This window comes from Eleutherodactylus coqui, chromosome 8 (assembly GCF_035609145.1).
Source record: "Eleutherodactylus coqui strain aEleCoq1 chromosome 8, aEleCoq1.hap1, whole genome shotgun sequence".
In the NCBI taxonomy this organism is placed as follows: Eukaryota; Metazoa; Chordata; class Amphibia; order Anura; family Eleutherodactylidae; genus Eleutherodactylus; species Eleutherodactylus coqui.
The window spans coordinates 141,930,660-141,955,052 of record NC_089844.1 but is presented as its reverse complement, the minus strand read 5'-3'; the positions used below and the strand labels follow the sequence as shown (position 1 = coordinate 141,955,052).

The following is a 24,393-nucleotide window of genomic DNA, read 5'->3' as shown; positions in this document are numbered from 1 at the left end:
AACACATATTTTTTTTTATCACTTTTCAATCAATTTTTTTGGAGCTGGGATAACTAAAACCCCACAATGCTTTCATTCTGTTCTTTTTTTTTTCATGGCGTTTACTGTGCAGGCTAAATATTGTGATATTTTAATATTTTGGGCTTTAATGTACACGGTGATACCAAAAAAAATCCACATGTGGGATTTTAATTGTTTAGATTTTTTTATGGAAAAATGGGCAAAGATTTTTTTTGTAATTTTTAATATTTTTTACAATTTAAAAACGTAATTAAATTTTTTAAAAACATTTTTATTTAATCCCCACAGGAGGCTTGAAATTGCGATCAATTGATCGCTTGTACTATGTAATGCAATGCTTGCGTTTTACAGCTTATTGCAATTTTTAATGTTGCCTATGGAGCCCTGCCATGGTCAGGGCTTGATAGGTATATATGCCTGGCCACGCTGGGAGCCTTCAATTGGCTCTAGGCTGCCATGCTAGCCTATCGGCATCCCCAATCGCATTCTAGTGGCTGATGATGGGGCATAGGAAGGTGTGTTTCCCTGCACTTTATCATCCATCATTAGAGGAAGCAAGGGGAATACTGGCTTCACTCGCATTGAAATTCTGCCCCTATATCTCCTGCTCAGGACAGGATGTGATGCTCTGACCATGACAGGAGCAGGAAGCAGCACGGTGCTCCCATTTATTTCCTCTGCTTCCTCTGACCACTGATGACAACTTTCAGAGTGCAGCCAGCCGGACGATCAGCTGATGCATGGAGTTCCAAGTGGTGGAACCCATCCATCGACTGCTCACGTCACGACCTATCCAGAGCATAGATCATCAGTTAAAATAGACTGGAATACCCCTTTAAGCTGTCTTTAAGGGGTTAAGCTGATGAAATAGAGAAGTGAAACAGATAATAAAATGTAATTTCTGCTTTTGCGTGGCACAGCCCATGACTGATGCTGGCAGAGGGTACAGTGGGCAGATCTCACGATCTTTATCAAGCAGATAATGTCTATGGCTTCCCCGTGGTTCTGAGGCACCGCACATGATGGGTTGCTACTCGCCACTCATGACTGGGACTAGGGATTGTAGTTCACATATCCTTCCAAGATTTTGTAGATTCGCCCAAAGAGTTTTCTTGGCAGTTTTGAAAACTTGACCTTTAACCCTTTCAAGACCATAAATGATTCAATTGAATTTGTAGGCAGTTTAAAACTATGAGACAAATATGTCCCTCGGTCCTCAAAGGGTTAAATGGTTAAGTATGAGATGGAATCGGCTTCATTCTTTTTACGAGTCATGGGCCAAAAATATAAAAGATCCGCACAAACAGGATGTTTCTTTTCCCTCTTGGAGCAGTACACAGCCGCGCTATTCTTAGATGTTTTCCATTGTATTTACTTGCCTTGTTTTGTCTGGGTGATCAGACCTGAAATGTCATGTGCCATTGTGTCCATCCATAACTGGGACATGGCGTCACACCAGGAAAAGCGTTCAAGATGGGGAGGCAGCTGGATTAATGGTGAAGCCAGGCGCACCTCTGGATTTGAAGGGATTGTCCAGTTTGCCTACCAACACTTTCTGATGTGTCGGGGGGGGGGATGGGAAAGGGTCACTCAACTTTTCTCCAGGGAAAGACGGATCGGGGACATTGAATTTCAACACCTAGCTAATCCTTTCGTTCCCCAGAAGATTAGCTGCTCAGCCAAGTCAAGCATCCATGAGTATGGAAATCCAGGGAAATAGTTGTTGGCCAGACGATCATTTGTCTGACAGTTGTTGAGGCTGTACAAGGACCTTTAAAACTATAAGGTTCATTTACAGTAAACAGCAGAGATGAGATACGATAGATAGGTCCACAGTGCCCTGGAGCTTAAAGGGATTGTCTGGTAGTTTATTGGAGTACTAACCTTTCATACAACTTCTGTTCATCTACTAGCTTGTGTTAGTCTCATCATTTCTGTAATATACTTGAACTAAGCATTTTGTTGTTTTACCACTGTAAATCGCGTTTAAAGTGTCTGTCACTAGGGGTCTCCCTCCCCAGCTTATTTGCAATCCCCTCTCTGTGGTTAGGTACAGAGCTTCTGTAGTAACAAGGACAATGTTTCCATAGCAAAAGGAGAGGGGCTGTTTTCAAAGGCAGCTCTCATGCACTTACAGGCTGCAGGCTAACAGATCTGTAGACATTGTGCGATTATAGAAATAATCAGGTGGAGAATGGCCGATTGATTTTAAAAAATAACTGTGAATCAGGACTCCCGATTCTGACTTCTATTAAAAGCAATGGGAGTAAAAGTAAGTTTATCTAATTTGGCCTCTGAGATTTTCTTTCAGCAACACAGGAGGTGATGGCGGCTAGCCAGTGGTCAGCACTGCTGCCCTGCAGTGGTGGGGTTCAAGATTCAAATCCCCATCAAGGTCAGATTCAAACCTAGAACTCCAGCACTGCAAGGCAGCCGTTGGGACTCGAACAAGGGACCTCTTGCTCTCAGAGCAGTGGCTCGCCCTGCTGAGCCATCCAGGCCTTTGGACAAGTTCCCCTGCATACCTTGACATTGTTTCCAGATCCTTCACAGCACTGGTCAAGTTTCAATTCTACCTGCTCTTCTGCTACAAGACTTTCTGATACCAACCCCTGGCTTCCCTGCTGAGTACACTACCCGCTTCTTCAAGCTGTACTGCAAACCAAGACCTCCCGTTGCCGACCACTGGCTTCCCTTCTGACGACGCTACCCACCTTATCCATCTGTACTGCAAACCGAGACCTCCCATTGGTGACTCCTGGGTTTTCCCTGACTACTCTCAAGACCTGTGGCTATAACACCTGAGGCTCCAACCCACGTGCCTGAAACCACTACAGCAGCAGTGCTAAGACAAAATACCTGTCCTTTCCACTGCAAGCAGTAAGCTGATATTTTTTTGGAAATTATTGCTAAAAATGGAACAGGATGATCCTATCTAGCAAAAATTGGCCCAATTTTTATTGCCTAATCACGACAAGTGACCCTAATAATGATCTCCACACTCTGCTTCTCCTGATGTTACAACATGCAGGTGTATGTCTGTACACTTTGCACCTACACATTATAGTGTACTTACTAACCATTTGGCAAGAATGTCTCTGAATGCTTGAATCATCCTGAAAGAGCAAAAGGGTGTGCATTCAGATACTGCCTCCTTGCTGACTAGACCAGAGACAGTGCAATGTTGAATAGGAAGCATGGGCAAGGAAGTCAGGACAGTGAACTACTGGCAGAATGCTAGGCCTGCTACATTCTACCCACCCACCCCCACACCTCTGTCCCCGGTAGTGGATTGCAAACAGCAAAACAACTGAAAATTTGGGTGCAGATAGCAGCAAATGAGAGAGTCAGGAGAACCTGGTGTATTTTAGAAAATTTGTTGAAAACTCAAGTACGCTTTAAGAAATTAATGGCATTGTCCAAGATTCGATAAAAAATGGTTGCTCTCTTTCAAAAACAGAAGCACATCTGTCCATGGGTACTGCAACTCAGCTGCATTGGAGTGTATGGGGCTGAGCTGCAATACCACACACAACCCATGGACAGAAGTAGTGCTATTTTTGGAAGACATTAGTCATGTTTTACTAATTCTGGACGACTCCTTTTTGGTAAGGGCAGGAAATGTTGTAGAATTAAAAAAAAAAAACTATACTGCTAAATTCCACATTGCTCCAGCGCTGATGTACCAGTGGCCCCCAGACAGTTTTTCTTTTTCTTTTTATTCTTGCATCCATGTGACTTGTGCATCTAATCACCAGTCTCAACAACAATGCTAGCATGTGGCTGCTGAGACTAGTGATTGGCTGCAGAAGTCATGTGGATGTAGGGCACATAATCTCTGCAGGAATCTCTGAACGGAGGCTCTGAATGGAGTCCCTGACGCAGATGTGAATAAAGCATTACATAATCAGCTACTGTACCATCTCTACAATACTGTCATTACCATCTGTATTTTACAGTTACCTAAATAAGTTGCAGATCATAAGTATACAGTCCGGATGAGCTGTGATCTCTTCTACTATACCTGTGTGATAGGAGCTGTGTGATCATCATCAGTAAGTGTGATAGGAGTGCTCATGTCCCCTTCTATGCAGGTTCTGTGGTAGAGATTATGTAATAGCATGAAACAAGCTAAGAATCTGAGTAAAAAATAAACACGTAAACCCAAGTAGATCTGAACTGATCAGAATTGAGATCACATGACAATTTAAGGAAAAAGAGGCCAGGAGTTTCCGATAGAAAGGAATACCTAACCAAGGTACCATTAGCGTATATATATATATATATTGGGAGAGTCAGCTCAGGTAGAGCGTGGGATCGCAGTGTAAACAGCAGTCAGAGACCAAGATACAGGTATAGTCCAATACAGGCTTGGCCTGCATTTATTTGAAAGTTCACAAATCAACTAAAACACAGCCTTAGCTTTAGGCATAAGCAAAAATCCTGCTTCTCCAGCACTAACGAAACAGAGTCCTTTCCCAGACTATACGATGCGGCTAGCTGCAGCCGTACGAACATAAAGCACTTTTGTACAAAGTCCTGTTTCTTGTGACCGTGGTCAGAAACGCAGCGTCTCTTCAGACCAGCAGCTTCCAGCAAGCTTAGCTGCACTCGGCCTCCACTCTGTCTGCAGCTTTGCAGACTTTTATAGACTAGATACTTACCCAGCCTCTGCACCTGAGGGGCTTGCCTACCCATAATAAGACCTGGAGTGGAGGGAGTGGAATGGACAGCCCCACTACCGAGCCTGCTATCCATTCCAAAAAAAAACAGGCCCAAACAAGTTTTACAAAAACATCTCCAGCAACTACCCTTGCTGGAGATCACGTTACACCCTGGTTTATCCGGTGTCTCATGTCGTGAGACATGAACTCCCTACATACCTAATGGGCGTAATACCTGAACCTTGGCAAAATATAGTGACTGTCAAGGATTAACCCCTTCAGTGTCTCACCATATAGGTATGCCGATATATATATATACATACATCGGGGAGACAGCTATATAATGAATGAATTAAAAAATCATCAGAGTGGCCGGACAACCCATTTAAAGAGAATGTGCTACCAGAAATTTAACTATTATAGAAAGCAAGTTTTTTGCTAAACATATGTTTTAGGAATTTCTGGTGATTTTTTTTTAACCTTTGGTTGTCACAATCCATATTATTAAAGAAAAAATCCTGCAGTTCTCTCTCCGACCACTAAAGCCTAATAATAGTTTAACACTTATTCTTCTGAAAAGTGATCTCTAGTCATCTCATTAGCATCACGGGCATTATTACTTTGATGATGCTTATATAAAGACTAGGTATTAGTATTATTTATAGTACCACTGTCTCTGGTAATTATAATATAGTGAATGACATCACATGTAAGTCACTGAAGGACCTGTGATGATGGTTGGAGTTGGTCAAAATATTGAAGGACCTGTGATGATGTCACCCTCATGTGATCACGAGCGGAGCTCAGAGCTCCATTGATTAAGCTGCTCGCTGAGTCGAAATCATAGCTAAAATGAAGGAACTGTGACGACGTCAGCTTCATGTAATCAGGGGCGGAGCATGTAACCCACTCTCTCGGTGAAGGACCTTTGATGATGTCACCATCCTGTCATCGGGGCGGAGCATGTAACTCACTCACGGACAAGTGGTCGTTAGTACTTTGATAACACGGGATCCACCATTCACAATAGGTGATGTCACAGGTCACCTCCTCCACCTTGCTGAACAGATCATGGGGCATGCCCAGAATATTCTCCCATAGAAGTCAATGTCCATTGTGTAAATGGACCATGAGTTCTACAGTAAAGCATATTTCTAAATATTTCTAACTGCAGCTTAGACAGGATGGCCGCCCCCTTAGTCTTGTACAGAATATAAAATGCAAAATCTATAATCAGAAAACAAAAATTAGTTGGAAAATGTTTCACTATCTGGTTTTTATTAGTTTTTTTTTTTTTAAGTGACATATTCCCTTTAAGCTCTTTGCTTTGTGCTGTGTTGTGCTTCCTTTAATCTTTTTCTTGTTGTGCTGCCTTTCATCTTTTTCTTCTCTTTCTTCTCTTTCAGATTCTTAATATGGAGGATGACCAGAACTGGTACAAGGCAGAACTTTATGGCATGGAAGGATATGTTCCAAAAAACTATATCAAGATGAAACCCCACCCGTAAGTAGAGCTCTGTCTCATCTTCATTGTATACAACTATTAAAGCTAAGGAAGCTGAGCACCTGTGTATAGATTAAGCACCACCCTCCCGGTCCTCGGTCTCCCTCTGCGTCTGAAGACGTCTTCCTCTATTCTGTATTTCCCTGAAGTCACAGACAAATAGGAAACCACAATGACCAGTGCAAAGTATGTATAGTAGTATTTATAGAGAGGACTGCAAGCATGTAACCAGCTGTACATACAGAGGATACCCAGATTATACCTGCATGCCCCATATCACTATATACAGGGAGATATATAACATACCAGCTGTACATATATAATTATATACAGGAAATACCCAGGTTATACCAGCATGGTCCATATTACTAGATACAGAATGAATAACTTATACCATCTGTACATGTATAATTACATACAGAAGATACCCAGGTTATACCAGCATGCTCCATATCACTATATACAGCAGATATATAATTTAAACCAGCTATACATATATAATTATATACAAGAAATATCCAGATTAGACCACAATGGCAAATATCACTATATACAGGATATATAACTTATACCAGCCGTACACATATATTTATATACATAAGATACCCAGGTTATACCAGCATGGTCCATATTACTATATAAAGGATGTATAACTTATATCAGCTGTACATATATAATTATATACAGAAGATATCCTGATTATACCAGCATGGTTCATCTCATTATATACAGGGAGATGTAAAACTTAAACCAGCTGTACATATATAATTAAATACAGAAGATACTCAGGTTATACCAGCATGATCCATATCACTATATATGGGATGTATAACTTATATCAGCTATACATATATAATTATATACAGAAGATACCCAGGTTATACCTATATGACCCATAACCCCATAGCAGGGGGGGGGAATGTTTAGCAGTCTACATGGGGCATATGCGTTCTTGAGTATTATACAGTATATTGTATTGCCCTCCATCCCATCACATGCTCTGCTTTCCTCATACAGGTGGTATGGTGGTCGGATCTCCAGGCAAGTAGCTGAAGAAATCCTGATGAATCGGAGGTTTATAGGCGCCTTCTTAATCCGAGACAGTGAGAGCTCCCCGGGTGAATTCTCCATCTCCGTCAAGTAAGTCGGACTATTTAGTGGCTTGGTCCTATGGTCATATAAAACTTTCTGAAGACGCCCGAAAAGCCATGTAATTATCTTGACTGAATATGACAAAATTGCACCAACTAAGGAATGAAACGTTCCTAAAAAATTCTCCTGCTTTTAATCTGCATAGTCCTCCACTTGTAAGGGCAGCAGTGTTAGCCCTGAATCATGCTCTTTGTACTATTAACTACAGGTAAGCAGTTTGAACCATAGTTACCTATTTTGGAGGCTCTGGCCAAGCGTCTTTAGTCACTCAGTCATCCAAAGGTCCACCTATGATAAACTGAACTCTGGGTTCCATTGATCAGCTGTAATCAGTGGTGCAATCCAGCAGCAAGTGCCCAATTTCTCTGCAGCACCGCCACAGGAGAGATTAAGTATTACAGAGTTCTCACAGTGCTGGGTCCTCCAGAGGGAGATATGCGTTTTGGAGCTGCTCTCTGCTCCAGCTAATAGGAGACTAGTCAGGACCCTCATCTATCTATTAAATACCCTGTTGTATAGGATAGAAAATACTTACGGTACATTGGGTCTGAAAATTAAGAAATACTGGATCCTTCCATTAGAGGGCAGACTAAGAGCACAGATGATCTAAGACGTGAGTCAGCATACCAGACAACTGTGCAAGATGTTCGCACTGCTTGTAAATATATTGCGGTCCTGTAAGAACGGTCCTATAGGATGGATAAAATCAACGGTTGGGTTAAAAAGGCAAATTTATGACTTACTGAAGGGACTTCAATTATAAGGTGTTTTGTATATAAGTGGCATTTGTGTATCATGTACATAAAACCTTGATATTTTTGGAGACCTGTTCACTTAGCTGTTTTATCTCCTTTGCTTACATGGAATTATGTTCTCTGGACAGAGGGCAACATTTGTTGGGTATAGTGCCCCTAGTGGGCAGACACTGACAGTTGCATCCTGATATCAAACATAGGGACTCGGGGTGGTCAGCTATTAGTTCTGCTGGATTTCACGTTATGCTGCCGTTCTGTCTTGCAAAAATATTTTAATTTATCAGACTTCAGGATTATGAAATGCCGGATTAGTAGAATTTCAACAATTGGTTTACCCTTAAAAGAAGACATTAAAATCTAAAAAAAAAAGTTTGAGAAGAGTTGTGTTTTTTACACACATAGCATAAATACTGCTGATCTTCTGCACGGAAAATCCGCAGCATTCCCAGTACAAGCCCTGCGGATGAACAGATCTCATTCATAGGCTGCAGGAAAGAATCACTGCGGAGTTCGCATGCAGAGCAGATTTCAGGCGTCGCAATTCTCATAGAATGTGAGTCAAAATTCTGCAACAAACAACATCACAATGTAAGTGAATGGCGTTTACACTCAAAGGGAAGAAATCCGCAGCAGAAAAGAGTCATTTTATAATCTGCAGCAGGCTCCATCTGTTAAAGAGTTCCTGCGCTTTCACCTTCGGAGTGCTTCTGCTTGGTCAGCTGTTTTCGGCTCCTTCTGGCAACTGAAGATTACCCCATATAGTGCTATATGGGGCTACACGGGACCGTCTTCAGCAGTCGGGACGGAGCCGAAAATGGCCAACGAAGTAGAAGTAAAGGTGAAAGCACTGAGTGAAATCTGAAGTCAAAATCTGCACCAAAGTGCGCTACAAAGTCATATGCAGATTTGGTATAGAATTTCCTCGCCTGCTCTTACTCTTAGGACTTATTCACACAAACCATTTGCGCTGCGTATTACATGTGCAAAATTAGGGCATGCAATAGGCAATGAATAGAGACCATTGATTTCAATGGATTTGTGCATTTTTTGGCATGCTCATTAAGGATCCCACTAGTCTACTTGGCCTTTACGTAGGCCAATTCAGACTCTATAATGGACAGACGATCGTTAAAACAAGTGTTCGTTCCCCATACAGAATCATCGCTGTCGGCAGCACATCACCCGTTCGCATGGGAACTATGCAATCACCCAACAAATGAGCGTCTGCTTGTTAATAGACTCATCAGGTGCAGCTTTGCACATGCCAACAACTGGACAATCAGCATTACTACAAAAGTTTATGTCCAATTGTTGGCCCGTGTAAAAGGGCCTTTTACCCTTTAGATCATCTGGTGTAGCTGATAATGAAGGATCGGCAGTGACAATGTTGTCGTCTGTTCTTAAAGGTTTAGCACCCTATATAACCATATCAGGGTGGTGGGGCTATCTAACCCCTTCGAAAACACCATACGTACAGTATATATATATATATATATATATATATGTTGTGAGGCTTGTATGGAGCGAGCTTGGGAATTGAGTCTACTCCATATCGGCTTGGGAACCTGACAGATAACAGATGCTTGCTGGCAAATGCCACAATCCAGGCTAGCTCCAGTCGCAGCATATAACTCTCTTGATGCTGTGCAAAGTTGACCACACATCTAAATAGTCAGCTGGAGGGAGTCCCCTCCGGCTCCCCACTGCCCCCTCTCAGTCGTGATCATGGGATGCCGATGGATTAAACATGGCAGCTCAGAGCCTAGTAAAAGCTCCCAGGGCTGCCATGCATGGTTGCCTATTAGGCTCTTATTGTAGCAGGGCTTAATAAGCAACATTGAAAATCACTATATACGGTAGTGCAATACTGAGGTTTTGTGGTATATAGTACAAGCGATCAAGTGATCATAAGTGATTCAAGTTTCACATGGAGATATACAAATATAGAATTAAAATGTTTAATAAAATTTTTAAAACATTAAAAACATAAAAAGTGCCAAAAATCGCTTTTTCCCATTAAAAAATCTGAACAATGGAAAAAAACCAAATATTTAGCATAGCAATGTTTGTAAAAGTCCAGACTGTCAAAATATCACACTACGTATCCTAAGAAATAAGTACACAATGCTGGAATTGTGGTTTGTTTTGGTTAACCTGGCTCCAACAAAATTACATAAAAAGTCTTGTAAAAATTGAGCCCCTCCCCCACTCCCAGCCCAACAATGAAAAAATAGAAACGTTATGGCTCTTGGAAGGTGGGGATGAAAAAAACAAAAATATCAGAAAATGAAAAATCTGTGGCCTTGAAGGGGTTAAGCAGTTTTTGAATTTGGTGTCTGGGCAAAAAATTAAACAATTCACGTCCCCTAACAACAAATGACATGTACCGAGAAGCCCGCAGAATACAAGTTCTTATCGGCACACGTGTTGGCTTTGGCTCTGAGAACTGGTTACCATCATAAGACACATAAAAAATCCACAGCCTGCAAATTACTATATTAGGAGAAGTCAAAGCTGAAGTCTCATTGCCCCAGAAATACCCAGTATGGCATTGAAAACTACGGGCAATTGCCCCTTCTGCCCATGTGATGTCACTGCTCTGCCAGCAGGGGCACTATAACATATTGGTGTATAAAGTAATGATTATTTTGGTGCCCGTGCTGGTCATGCTTCTTTCTCTCCAACTAATAAGTCAGGTATGTTCGCCATGCCACTCTCATTGAACCAGTATAATCGTTATAGTTAACCCTTGATGTGACGCCAGGTTTTGGGGAGTGTCAGGATTAGTTCCTGATCTCATACCAATGTCAGCTCCACAATCTGATTCATCATAATGAGAATCACCATTTTCCAGGGAGTCAGCGTCTGAACAGACAGCACATTAATCTCCCTTGTCACGAATGGTACAGATCACCGCTGCCAGGTAATTGGGTATTAATTGCAGTCACGTTAACAAACAATCCATATGTTAGCAAATAATTGCTCTCCTCCAGCCCATTCAGTCCTATAAGTGGAGCTAATATAGAGGTAGACATAAGCCATGCCCAATTCTGATTACACAGCCAAAATGCCCCATAACAATGCCAGAATGCCCCCTAAAATAGTGCCGGCCAGAGTTCCCCCTAAAATGTGCCAATGTAGCCCCATAACTGCGAGTGTCACACTGCTTACATGAATAAAATCATCCAGAATATCCCCATAACAATGCAACAGTACTTCCTACTAGTGCCAACCAGAATTTCCTCAAAATTATAGTCAAAGTATCTGCCTAATACTATGGGAGTATGTATCTGCCTAATACTATGGGAGTATGTCTCCAACCATAGTTCGTGGAGTATCTGCCTAATGCTATGGGAGTATGTCTCCACCCATAGTTTGGGTGGAGACATACTGCACCAGTACCTAAGTAATGTCCAGGGCCAGGCTAAAGGCCCTCGTAAGAATGCCACAATGCCCCTATGCACATTAGATTACAGTCATCCAAACCTGCTGATTTTGATGGTACCGGATGACTTTCGTATGCATATGGGGGACTCCTAACATTCCCCCAACAGGCGATGTCTGGGGAAAGAAGATTCAGGTTTAGTGAATTTTAGCCCCTGATCCTTTTATTCCCCGGGATATAAGGTACTAGCAGAGGTCCCCCTAGTGGTAGCTGAGGGAGACAGTATGTTATAATGTAACTCTGTGTCTATGCAGGAGATTTAGATCTTCATAGCACCATAAATGATGGGGGGGATTGACTAATGTTTAATGGTTGTGTGCAAATTTCCTCTTCTCCATATATGCTTATCTGAATTCTTGTCTCATCACGCTCTTTTGTGGAGTTAACCTGTGTCTAGTCTTAACATGAATCCAAGATCTGAGTCACTGGACCAGGAGCGTGAAGCCCTTATTACAAAACCCCACATAATACATCATCCTATCATGCCCCCTCCACACCCAAAGTCCTTATTACAAAACCCCTTATAATATATCATCCCCTCATGCCCCCTCCACACCCAAAGTTCTTATTACAAAACCCCTTATTGTACATCATCCCATCATGCCCCCTCCACACCCGAAACCCCTTGAGTTGGGTTGTTGTGCCTGGAAGTCCTCCAAGACAATAATATCACCTGCATATATTACTCCAGTATTGCAGATGGGGTGGAGCGCCTATGACAGGAACTAGATCTATGTTACATAGGTGCCACATTGAGAAATGCCTTCTTTTTTAGGTCTTTATCATGTAAATCTCTTTTGAGTTGTTCATTAGGAATTGATTAGAAGCTAAGAATAGAGCCAGGGCATGTCTGACTTTAAAATGCTAATTGTCCTGCGCTTTAATCGCAATGCCTAGCAATTCCTAGTTGAGCAGTCTGATGCACCATGATGTAACTCACCCTTAAATGGATTGTTCACTTATAGGGGAGCTCTTGATTGAACAAGTATGAGATTATATATTCATACTAACCAACATTTGTTTCCAAAATCACTGGACATTTTAAATGCAGCTCATGCTACCCAGAAACTCCCTAAAAAACTACCAGAAACAACATATTGCTGCAAATTAACATAACCCTATTCCTTTTAAAGGCAGTTCAAAGGAAAGCCCCTAAAAAAGTAGAATCGCTGGCAAGTATGTATAAATAACAATAACAGATTGTGATGTTAATTATGGAATTGCTTTCTTATGGTGCAATAGTATCCTGTAGGACAGGAACGACATTTTAAGTACTCTGCTCTTTAACCCAGAGGCTTACCACTGCCAAAGAAATAGGGATATGAGTTGGTTAAAGGGGATTTCCAGTTCTTTGTAAATAAAGCATATTGTATATATTGTATAATGGAAAGTTCTGCAAATTTGTAATATATTCAAATAAAACTCAAAATTCACAGTTGTTTTTTTTTTTTACATTAACACAGTTCAAGTCCAACAAATAACATAAAATGGTTCAAAATTAAGTTAAAAAATTAAAAAATATTATCAAATTTTAAGCTGAAATGCAACAACAGTCAGAATTTATGGTTTTAACCAAAGGTTTTTTTTAAGAGAACACATCAAGGACAGCTGCTCTGCAGCACAGAAAGCAAATTATGGTTTGGAATTCTTACAAATGTCTCAACTCTTGTAGAATACTTTCAAACCCTCTGATTCCATCTAACCAGTGTTTGAACAGACTGCATTACAACACCCTCTATGGCAGGATTTGGACAGTTTTGCTCTTCAGGACAAAGTACATTGCTATCATAAGGGCAAGAAAATGGCAATTCACCAAAGAAGACAGACAATTATAACCCTTAGAATTGTAGGTCTGCTCTACAGAGAAATTGCTAAGAAAGTGAAGGTGTCAGTATAGCTTCCTGTACCTTCCAAAGGCGCTTGTAAACTGGAGGAAACTCTGACAGGAAGAGGCCTGGCAGACCAAAGACCACTACAAAATGACAAGTTTTTGAGAGTCAACAGTTTGTGAGATTCGTGCCTCACTGCACAAAAGCTTCAAGCACAGCTTAATGCATCAAAATTTGACATCTTTGGTACACCACATTGGGTTTTTGGACGCCATCGAGTAGGTGTAAGGATGGTTCCTGAGTGTGTGACATCAACTGTCAAACATGAAGGACGAAGTGTCATGGTCTGGGGCTCTTTTGCCGGATTCCGAGTTGGCAACTTGAACAGGGTGACTGGCACACTGGATAAAAAGGGCTACCACAGCATTTTGATACGCCATACAATACCCTCTGGTGTACACCTATTTGGTCAGGGGTTCATATTACAGCAAGACAGTGATCCTAAACATACTTCTAGAAGAAGCTGGTAGGCATTAAAGAATATCAATGGCCTGCACAGTCTCCAGACTTAAACTCCATTGAGCTTGGGTGAAAGTAAAGCAAGTTCCTTCAAGTGCAGCACATTTGTAGGAAATTTTGCAACAATGTTGGGAAGACATTTCTGAACAACATCTGAATACAATTGTAGAACGAATGCCTCGATTGTGTAAAGCTGTTTTATCAGCTACAGGTGGCTACTCTGAACTAAAAAACTAGATTTAATTTGGTGAAACAAATTTAATGCGTTCTTTGTATTCACCAAAATTGTTCAATGCATTCATCTCACTTTCATCACATTTAACTGTGTAAATATCAATAAAAACTTTTGACTAATCCCTCAGCGCAGGTCTGTGTTGATGGACAATTGTCACACCCAATACGGATTAACAATGGCGTAAAACAAGGTTGTCTCCTGTCTCCCTTTCTGTATATTATGCTAATGGAGACATTGGCGAATGTGCTCAGAGTGAATCCTAACATTTGAGGGGTCAGGGTGGGACAGAAGGTGCACAAATTAGCATTATATGCAGATGGCCTCCTGGTCTTTATCATCAACCCTAGAGTAGCTCTCCCTTGTATTTAAAAAGAATTCAAGATATTTGGGAGGTTGTTGAACTTCAAGGTGAACTTTAACAAATCAGAAATACTTAGTGTGAACATCTCAGTACCTGAGGTGGGATCATTGAGGCTGGTGTTCTCTCGCGCTTGGAGGGAGGAGGAGATCAAATACCTTGGGATCATGATTACGGCGGACCTGGACAAGCTGTTTGAGATAAATTAGAGACCGATCCTTACAGCACTAGAAGCTGACTTCGACAGATGGAAGACTCTTCCACTGTCCTGGTTCAGAAGGATTAATACAGTCAAAAGGAACTCATTAGCTCGGTTGCTGTACGTCCTACAGACGGTACCCATAAAACTCAGAGGTGCATTCTTTTCACAAATCAGGAAATCAATTATGAGGTTTATCTGGGGAGGCTGCAGGCCAAGATGGAATTGGAGGGCCCTTACCAGCCCCAAAGAGATGGGAGGTATGGGTTTATCAAACATCGCATTATATTACAGAACTTCCCTGACTAAATGCATTTTAGATCTTTTTCATTACAGAGCTCACAAGCTGTTGGTTGAGGCTGAACAGGACTCAGTTCCTAATAGGGAACTCAGTCTTATCTGGCTACCGAGTAAGCAAAGGCATAGGAACCTGGGACTGTCACCCTTTCTCGACAACCTGATCGGAGCTTGGATCAGTCAGGCCGTTAAGTTGGGATTGATCACCAAAGCGGATCCTAAAACCCCATATGTGGGTAATCTAGATGTCATGGCCTTCTTTCAAGGCTCCTCCTTGACGGCTAGAATAGCTGGCCCAGTCCCTCGCGTGCGTAACTTAGTTACGGGCTCAGGTATTGATATACTAGAGGGAGGAACCCATCGACCGGTGCGTGGTACCAGTACCTATAACTCTGTCATTACATTAGGTCTCTCAGTAACATCCAACTCTTTGTGTGTCCCATAACCTCCTTTGAGAGTCTCTGTCTCTTGACTCCGGAGAAGCTATCTAAAATCTCTATGTCATATCGACTACTCCTGGAAAATGACACCCAGGAGGGAGGCTGGACATTGGAACAGAGTTGGGGGCAGGAGCTGGGCAGCAAACCCTTAGAGGAGTTATGGAGGAAGGCCTATGTGCTGACCACAAAATGAATGTGTCCAGTAGGATGCAGGTAGTATAAAACTCTGGCTGGGATTGCCAGAATTTACCCTCAGTAACCAGATACATGTTGGAGGTGCCTTCAGGAAAAAGGTTCCTTTTTACACCTCTGGTGGTCCTGCTCATTAATCCAGTCCCGGTGACAGGAGGTTAAAGCTCTCTATGCTGCAGTATGTATAAAACCCAATAAATATCACTCCTGAGATCACCCTGTTGTCAATGATTCCAGGCTCACTGACCCGAACCAAGGGATCTCTGCTGAGATTCTTTCTACCTGTTGTGAGGCAAATTATTCCTAGTAAATGGAGGTCCTCTGTTGTTCCATCGAGTCTGATCTGGCAGGAGTCCTCAGACAACTTAAAAATTATGGAAGATGAGCTGAGATACACTACATTTTATGCAACCTGGGCTGCTGGGATTCAGTCCTTTTCGCGATTAAATACGTGGTTCGCTAATGGGGCCGTCCCTCACTGATTGCTGTGTAAGATAGATATGACCCATCTTGATTAAGTAAACCCCAGTGTGGGCCAGGTAACACATCTTGGTAATCCAAGACCCCCTTTCCCCCTCTTCCTTCCCCCTTTCTCCTTTCTTCTCTTTTCTTTATTTCCTTACATCTATTCCTCTGCTTTCTCTCACTTTCTCCTGCCTAGGAGGTTATTGTTACACTATATGTTATAGATTAAAAGGCTGCGTGGTTAAAGTATTTTAGACTATTGCACATTAAGGATGGTCTGTGTAACAGTTGCTTATCTCCTTAGTGACCATCCCATAGTCTTTTTACGTCCTAGCTAACTGGGCTTTAATCCCCAGGGCTGTAAAAACACGCTCGCTCTGGGGATTAAAGCAACATGGGTTGTGGATGTGACAGTTTCATGCCGTCAGCTGCCAGAGGTAGCAGACAACCTGGAGCTGTCATGGGGGGCTGCGGGGAGCAAACCCCGGTAATGCGATCACTGTTATCCAATGGAAAGTTAAAAATAAGTTAAAAATAAAAAAGTTAACCTTTCAGCTCCCCTCACAGATTGGATCCATGAGGAGAGCTGAGAGTACTCATCCCCGTCCTCCACGATGTTCCGCTGCATTTTGGTCTTCCAGGACCTGACGCTGGCGTCTGTGCATGCGCGCCAGATGTCATAAGCAGAAGGCCGGGAGGCCCAGAAAATTTAAAATGTCTCTGCATTCGGCTAGTATGAGTAGCCAAGATCAGAGAGATGTCACTAGGAACCGCTGTATGCATGCATTAGATAACGGCAATCATGTAAAAGTAAAAAAAAGTGTAAAGCAGGAAAAAAAAGTTTAAAAAGTTTGTATCCTCTCCCTTCATGGATATGATCTGTGAGGTGAGATAAAAAATTACGTACCTAAGGACCCCGGATTTATCCGTGGACCTTACCCTGGCTTCTGTGCACCCGTTACCAAAACAGCAGACAAATGTGCAAAAGTCGTGGATTGCCGGGGTAATTTAAAATCTCCCTGCTCCTGGCTACCAAACATAGCTGAGAGCCTGCAGATTTCATGGGGGGGTCGCGGTACGCGGTCCTTGGTCACATGATCGCTGTTATCGAATGGATAACGGCAATGACGTAAAAGTAAAAAAAAAGCTAAAGTTTCACCTCCCGTCACGGATTTGAACCATGAGGGGAATAAAAATTACTTACCCAAGGCCTCTGGCAATTTCCCGGACAGGATCCTTATCCTCGGACCTTTCCTGAGCTTCAGTGCAACCGCCTGTCGGCAAAATGGCAGACGCAAGGGCAGAAGCTGGGGAGGGCCCGTGAAATTTAAAATCTCATGGTTTACAGCTAGTAAAGGTATCCAAAAGCCTGGAGCAGTGTCCAAGGTATGTGGTGATTGGTCCCCGGTCATGTGATCACCGTTATCCATTAGATAGCGGCAATCACGTAAAAGTAAAAAAAAACTGTTGAAGTTGAATGCTCCTTTCGGTTTGGGCCCCGTTGTGCATACGGACATAAAATTAAGGCCACAATGGGTATGTTCCTGAACAAACAGGGGTATCCATTTTGGGGTGCAAATCCTCATTTTCATGTGCACTATAGAAAAAAATCCTGTCTTTCAAATAACATGTTTGCAAAAATATGAAATTTTACTTTTTCTCCTCTAAATTGCATTAACTCCTGAAAAAAAACTGTAGGGTCAAAATACCCCTAACCCCCTTCAGTGAATACATTAAGGGGTGTAGTTTTTAAAATGGGGTCATTTGTGGAGGTATCTATTATTTTAACACCTACGAGCCTTTGCAATCTTGGCTTGGTGCTGGAAAATAAAGTGTTCTTCAAAATGTTAATATTTCACAGAAAAAGCCCTACAGAAGAATAACCTAAAACAACCGGTTTATTGATAAGTAATTAAACCCATGGGGTGTAAAGGGACAAACACATATACACCTAGATTCAATGGTAAAAAAAAAAAACATAGTACAAAGGTGCTCAAACCCCAAAGATGTGAAAAGGGGATAACAAGGCCCTGATGGATGGTAGGGCCTAATAAAAGGGGATTGTAAGGTGGATAGACCTCCCCCAGCCCGCAGAATGGAGGCTGAGGACCGCGGCCAAAGATCCACAACCAGGGAGCCAATGATGTAGAAAACGTTTGATGATAAACGCTAAAGAGGCTGTCAATATGTTTCGCAGCCATGTAGCACCCTTAGCGGTGTCCAGCAAAAGGCCCTTAAAGTGACAAATGTCAGATTTCCAAAATTTGGCCTGGTCATTAAGGTGCAAACAGGCTTGGTCACTAAGGGGTTATTGGGATAATCTTATGTAATCCCATGAATTTATGTACACAATGTATTGAAATTGCAGTTTAAATGAAATCCCATTGAACCATAAAACCTTTGCCTAGTAGTGTATAATACGGAAAATTTATCATTGGGAATTTTTTGGGGCAGTTTTTGGCAGATCTTCTTCCCTTCTCCAGTTTAAAACGTGACAAATTTATAAAATGTCTCACATTGCTGATAGAGATCAGGATTTACAGCTAAATTGGAGGAGTAGGATTGAGACAAACTTTGCACCGTTTTCATAAATCGCCGTTCTTAAATCTGTCTATGAACCTCCTTCCACTCAGACCCCGCCCCTTTTTCTAGACACTTTTTAAAAATGGAGTGAGGGGTGTAACATCTGTTCTCTTTAGCACAAATCAATAATTTCTCTAAATTGATTTGTGCCAAAAAGGTGCAACTTACACTAGAATTCTGATGCGACCCTAGATATAACTGTGGCCCTTTATGTTTTAATTCCCCTCCATTTTTAAAGCCCCTGCTTGATTTTAGTGGCTGCGAACATTCTTGTTTACAGTGAAGACTGACAACTTGTTCTGGGCATGTCCAACTAAAGTTGGCGCATATGTGAGATAACGGTCACCAGAAAGCCGATTTTGGACGTTTTAGGCGATCATAGCTTAGAAAAGAAGTGCGAATGATCGTTCACGATGGACAGTGGTGGATCATAGTCGGCCAAAGACCTGATCTGTCCAGTAGGAAAAGGTGGTCATACCGTGGGCCAAACTGCAAGTGTACAATATGATTTGCCAAAACCTCAGTGGTTATTTGCTACACTGGTAAAATCTGTCTGTAATAACATACAAGTAGTAATACTCATCTGCATCACTACATTGTTACCTCATGCTTCAATTACTAGTCAGGGAGTGTGGTTCTTATCTATATGTTTTGGTAGGGCCCTTTTACACGGTCCAATATATCATTCATGCATGACCCAAGTGTATGACGAATGAGAATTCATTCACTTCGCATTCATCATTCAGTTTCGGCATGCAGAAAACTGAATGACGATCGGCCCATGTAAACAGGTAGTCGCTCACTTATGAATAACTGCCAGTTTACTGTAAATGAGGGTGGTGGGATTGAACAATCCCCGCCCCATCCACCTTCATTCAGACAGCGATGATCATTCCTGTGTAAAAGCACAGGAACAATCATTACTGGGACGACTTGTTCTCAGTATTTGGATAGGTAACCGCTGTGCTCACATTGTATGTAACACAGTTTATTTTAGTTAGCGAGAGCTAGGTAAAGTCTGGTGCAAGCACCGAGTTGTGACCAACTCCTAGGGTGATGTCACATCGTGATGTTTTCTTGGCAGACTGTTTTTTGCAGGGTGGTTTGTCATTGCCTTCCCCAATTATCTTTACTCCCCACCAAGCTGGGCACTCATTTTACCGACCTCGGAAGGATGGAAGGCCGAGTCAACCTTGAGCCGGCTACCTAAACCATGTGGTTCAGGTTCCTGAACCGCGAACCTCAGGTCGTTAGCGAGAGCTTAGGACTGCATTCTGCTGCCCTAACACTCTGCGCCACATGAGGCTTATTAGCGAGAACTAGGGGGGTGGAAATAATATACATGATGGCCTTGTGACTTTTCACAAAAACATTCTAATCAATACACAATGATTTATTGTTTTTCATCCAATGCCATTCATACCTCCCCGCAGGGCTTGTCCATGCCAGCTTTGACGCCTCAAGCTAATTGCTCAATGACACTGATCAATCACAATGTTCCCGTCTGCCATCGCTTCGCTCCTGTTGGGATGCTTCGCTGACAAATGAAATTCTAATTTATTACGCTCCACCTCATGTCACTTGCCAAAACAAGTTCTGATGCCCATATCGTGGAGGTAATTTGCTCATCGGCAATTTTCTCAAAATATAAACATACACAGTGTTATTCTAAGGCAGACAAAGTCAAACCAAATAGTGTTAAGTCATCTGTGAAGTCATCCAAGGATGCGCTGTGGTCCTTGGCTTACTAACAAAGGATCCAAGTGATACAGCAGATGAAAGGAGTCATAAAAGGGATCCCAACTCATTGCCCTAGGGCCATGGGGTCTAATCGTAACAGAAGCCAACCTACATGGACTTTGATCCTGGAGGTTCTGTTACCTTACGGACTTACCAGTCCTAAGGATGACATGCAGCCCATAGACATGTAGGGTCCGTCTAAGATTAACCAGACTCTCTATAGGATCAGAGGAGCAATGGGCATGAGGCTGACACTACCGGTGAACAAATGCCGAAACCCTCCTTTTCAACAATGGAGAGGTGCCATGACCTGGACCAGAGGGTCTTATTTTGACTTTGATTAATCAGTGTATATAGATAATTGCTGTCATTAAGGTTGGACTGGGACTCCAGAGTACTATACTAGAGGATCCTCTGGTGGACCCAGACTCTGATACAATTATCTACCAGGGTCCAGCAGAAGACAACCCAATTCGGAGCTGCTCTTGGAGCCAATTATTTGCCACCTAGGTTATTTGTGAATCATCCCATAAGAAAAAGACCTATTAAACCTCATTGATGATATGGTCATACACATGTTCCCTTTACATGGCATGTGGTCCATCAGAATCAGCTGTAGTGAGCCCAAGGAACCCCAGCTTCACATTGGTTGCATAGTTCCTTTTTGGGTGGAGTTGCCCTTTAGCAAAGGTGAAAAGTGACAGTTTACAGGTTTTTGCGCTTCGAAGTGACATGATGGTGACCCTCCATCCGTGATGACCAAGATTAGCCATATCCATGCTGACACGGAGACTTGCATTGTGTATTACAACCTATAAAACATTTACGATAGCTGTTATGTAGAGGTGAGCTCATGGTTTAGACTTGCTTTATCACCCGCGCACTTTGCTTTCTCTCTCCTAAAGACAGATTTAGTAGCATAAACAAACGTGAAACGCACTGGGTGGATCCATGAAATATACGTGATTCATTGTCATCCTCCAGGCCTACTCTCTCATAGGCTGGCCCATTGCTTGTATAACCCCAGCACCTTGCAGGGCAGCTCCCCTTAGCTGTCGATACCCTCCAGGCCAGATTTACTGCTGCAAAAATAAAGTCAAGAACCTGGAACGCAAGAAATACAATATCTGCTTGTTCGAAAGTAGAGCTGTAATGACGTAACCTACCAACAAACGATTACATGTGGGATGAAGGGAACCTGGCAGCAGGTTTTACCCTACTGCACCATTAGGAGCATTACGGTATATCAGTCAAATGTGATTGTTTCTAGCAAAAGAACCCAAGCAATCTTGTAGATATGATACCTTTTAAAGGCTAACAAAAATACATGATGGTAATGCGAGCTTTCCAACCTAGGCAAGGTTCTTCTTTCGGACGGAAAAAGAACCCTGCGTAGGTTCAAAAGCTCGCATTACCATCATGTATTTTTGTTAGCCATTAAACAGTATCATATCTACAGGTATCTCATTCAGTAATGAAGCTTTTTTTTAAACCTGCTTGCTCAATCGTAAATCTGCCGTCCCAGTAGAAAAGCGCTTTTTACAATTTCCGTGCCGTATTGTAATTTGGTCTGAACAATCCAGTGGGTGTATCCAGACCACTCGAGCCAGCTGAGGTCTCTTCTGTAAAGATGCCCCCTCTCCGCTTGATTAATATGGGTGAAGTCCCAATGCCATCCAAAAGCCACTCCAGATCTTATGCTTGAGCCGTGCATCCTGCCAGGGTAAAACGCATGTGTGGCTCTCAGGGTGCGTGGCACAAGCGCAAGATCTAGAGTGGCTTGTGGATAATGTAGGGACATCATCCGTGTCAATCAAAGGGAGAGAGGCGTATTTACAGAGAAGACCACAGGTGACTGGAATGGTCCGACTACCCCACTGGACCAATCGGTTCTAATTACCATACAGAATGGGAGTTTTAAAAAAACACTTTTCTACAGATATCTAAAAGAGTCAGATTTTCGTCCGCCATACCGCGGGAATCAGATGGGTGTTCCTGTCACATGCCAATACAAGGTAGATTATGGTGTTTTAGGCAGGTGACAAGTTGTCTTTAAAAGGGTTGTCTGTATGCCCAATGTTTCACTGATGACCAGTTTATACTCTGGATAGGCTATCAGTTGTTGATTGATGGTGGTCCGTTGCTCAGGACCCCCCCCCCCCCCCCATCCGTCCATCAGCTGATTATCAGCGGTCCGGACATTGTCATGAGCAGACATGAGAGCAAGTACCAGCGCCGACTTCACTCCCATTGAAATCCATGTGAGAGCCGCGCTGCTGGTCAGGAAGTTGAAATGGTACCATTGAAAACTACAGCTTGTCCAGTAAAGTACGAGCCCTCGTGAAGCGATGTCACTGGAAAAGTAAAAATATGTATGGCCTTTGTGAAAGTGGGGGTGGTATACTAGAACTGCAAAATGTGACCCGGACACAGGAGCGTCAATGACCCTTGGTCATGAAAGGGTTAAACAGCTCAGCAGCACAAATCAGCTTGCACTGATACATTGTAACAAACTGTCAGTCTGTTTAGCTCACAAAGGATTGTCTAGCCTGAACAGCGCTGCTGCAGCCTTCAGCTCGGAGACATATTAGGTCTGTGCAGGTTTTCAGTGTATGAGTGTAATTAAGGACCTTCACATTCACTGACAGCAAGCAAAGATTTTGAATGTGGAATAGAATTGAAACACATTAGAAAGTTCTAGAATACTTGCTTATACAATGGGTAAACTTTAGATGAAATTAGAAACACTGCAGGTTGGGGCTCATTCACACGAGCGTGGTTTTCACGCTCTAATAGCATCGCCAAAAAAATCGCATAATGCTCGGGAGAAAATAGCGTGAACGGGCGATCTCCAGCTATTAAGTCTGGAGCTTAATTAGCAGTGAAATTGCGCATTCACACGATTGGCAGGTGCGTGTTATCCAGCTCCCATAGGAGTCTATGGAGTCTCCAGTGCGGCTCGCACTAAAGAAAGCATTGGTTCTAATAGAGCAGCTTTTTAAGCGCGCCTATTCATGCGCTAATAAACCACTCGGCTGACCGCGGCTTTAGACGCAATCTTTTCACGCACCTATACTGCGCTAAAGCCACGCTCATGTGAACAAGCCTTTACAGTTAGACCGGCTTCACACAACCGGATTGAAGAATACTTTTTTCCATGCATATCGGTGTATATTTAGCTGTTTTTCCGCACGCGAAGCATGTACGTTTGCGTACGCCAAAAAACGCCTTAGATGCTCCCAGCCAATTATACGGCTAATTAGTCTAAGTCCCAGATGTGTTCTTTTTCCTGCACAATTACGCAGTGTTTCACGCCTCTTTTACTATATATCCGCACATTTGTGCATCCCCATTGACTTCTATGGGGACTGTGGGTCTGCAAATACACAGGAAAATCCATGTATGTGAATGAAGCCATTGAAATCAGTGGGTTCTACTCTCTGCGTGTTGCGCACACAAATACGCCCGTGTGAAGCATTACAATACTTTTACAGCAGAGAATCCACAGCATTTTTCCTTCTACGTGTAAATGTTTCCATTGCAGTTTGTCCGCAGCGTTTCTGCAAGGTGTGAACACACCCTTATATCTGAGGTCAGCCAGACCCTCTACAGCAGCGGGACAGGCCGTCCTCCTACGGCGAGTTCCTTCTTCGTGATCAGCGCCCTGTGTGGACACATTACGGGTCATTAGCCCTCGTCTTCCCTCTAGGCTCAGCCACACCATGACAATGGTGTCTTCCGTAGACGCCCACAGAGGGCACGCTGCCATGTCTATCCCAGATCTGTCAATGAGCAATAAGACGTGTGCAGCCGTTCATTATACAAATCACGTATCAGGAAATTCAAGCAAATTCCCCTTGTGAATGAGAGCGGTATGGAGCAAGTTTATACAGCGTCCAGACAGGGCTGAGCTGCAGATTAGTCATCGGGAAGTTCCTACCCTGGGCCGATGCTGCTCTGAATGGCTGCTTAGTACATATATAAGGACATCACTG

At 42.7% G+C, this 24,393-nt stretch overlaps 1 protein-coding gene across 1 annotated transcript in view; it reads left to right on the top strand.

Annotated features, from left to right (window-relative positions):
• Positions 1–24,393, top strand: part of GRAP (GRB2 related adaptor protein) — a 41,437-nt gene that overhangs the window by 2,984 nt on the left and 14,060 nt on the right. The window contains exons 3-4 of the mRNA XM_066576594.1: positions 6,092–6,189; positions 7,207–7,329. Of these exons, the coding sequence (XP_066432691.1) occupies positions 6,092–6,189; positions 7,207–7,329 (221 nt within the window). The remainder of the gene's footprint in view (positions 1–6,091; positions 6,190–7,206; positions 7,330–24,393) is intronic.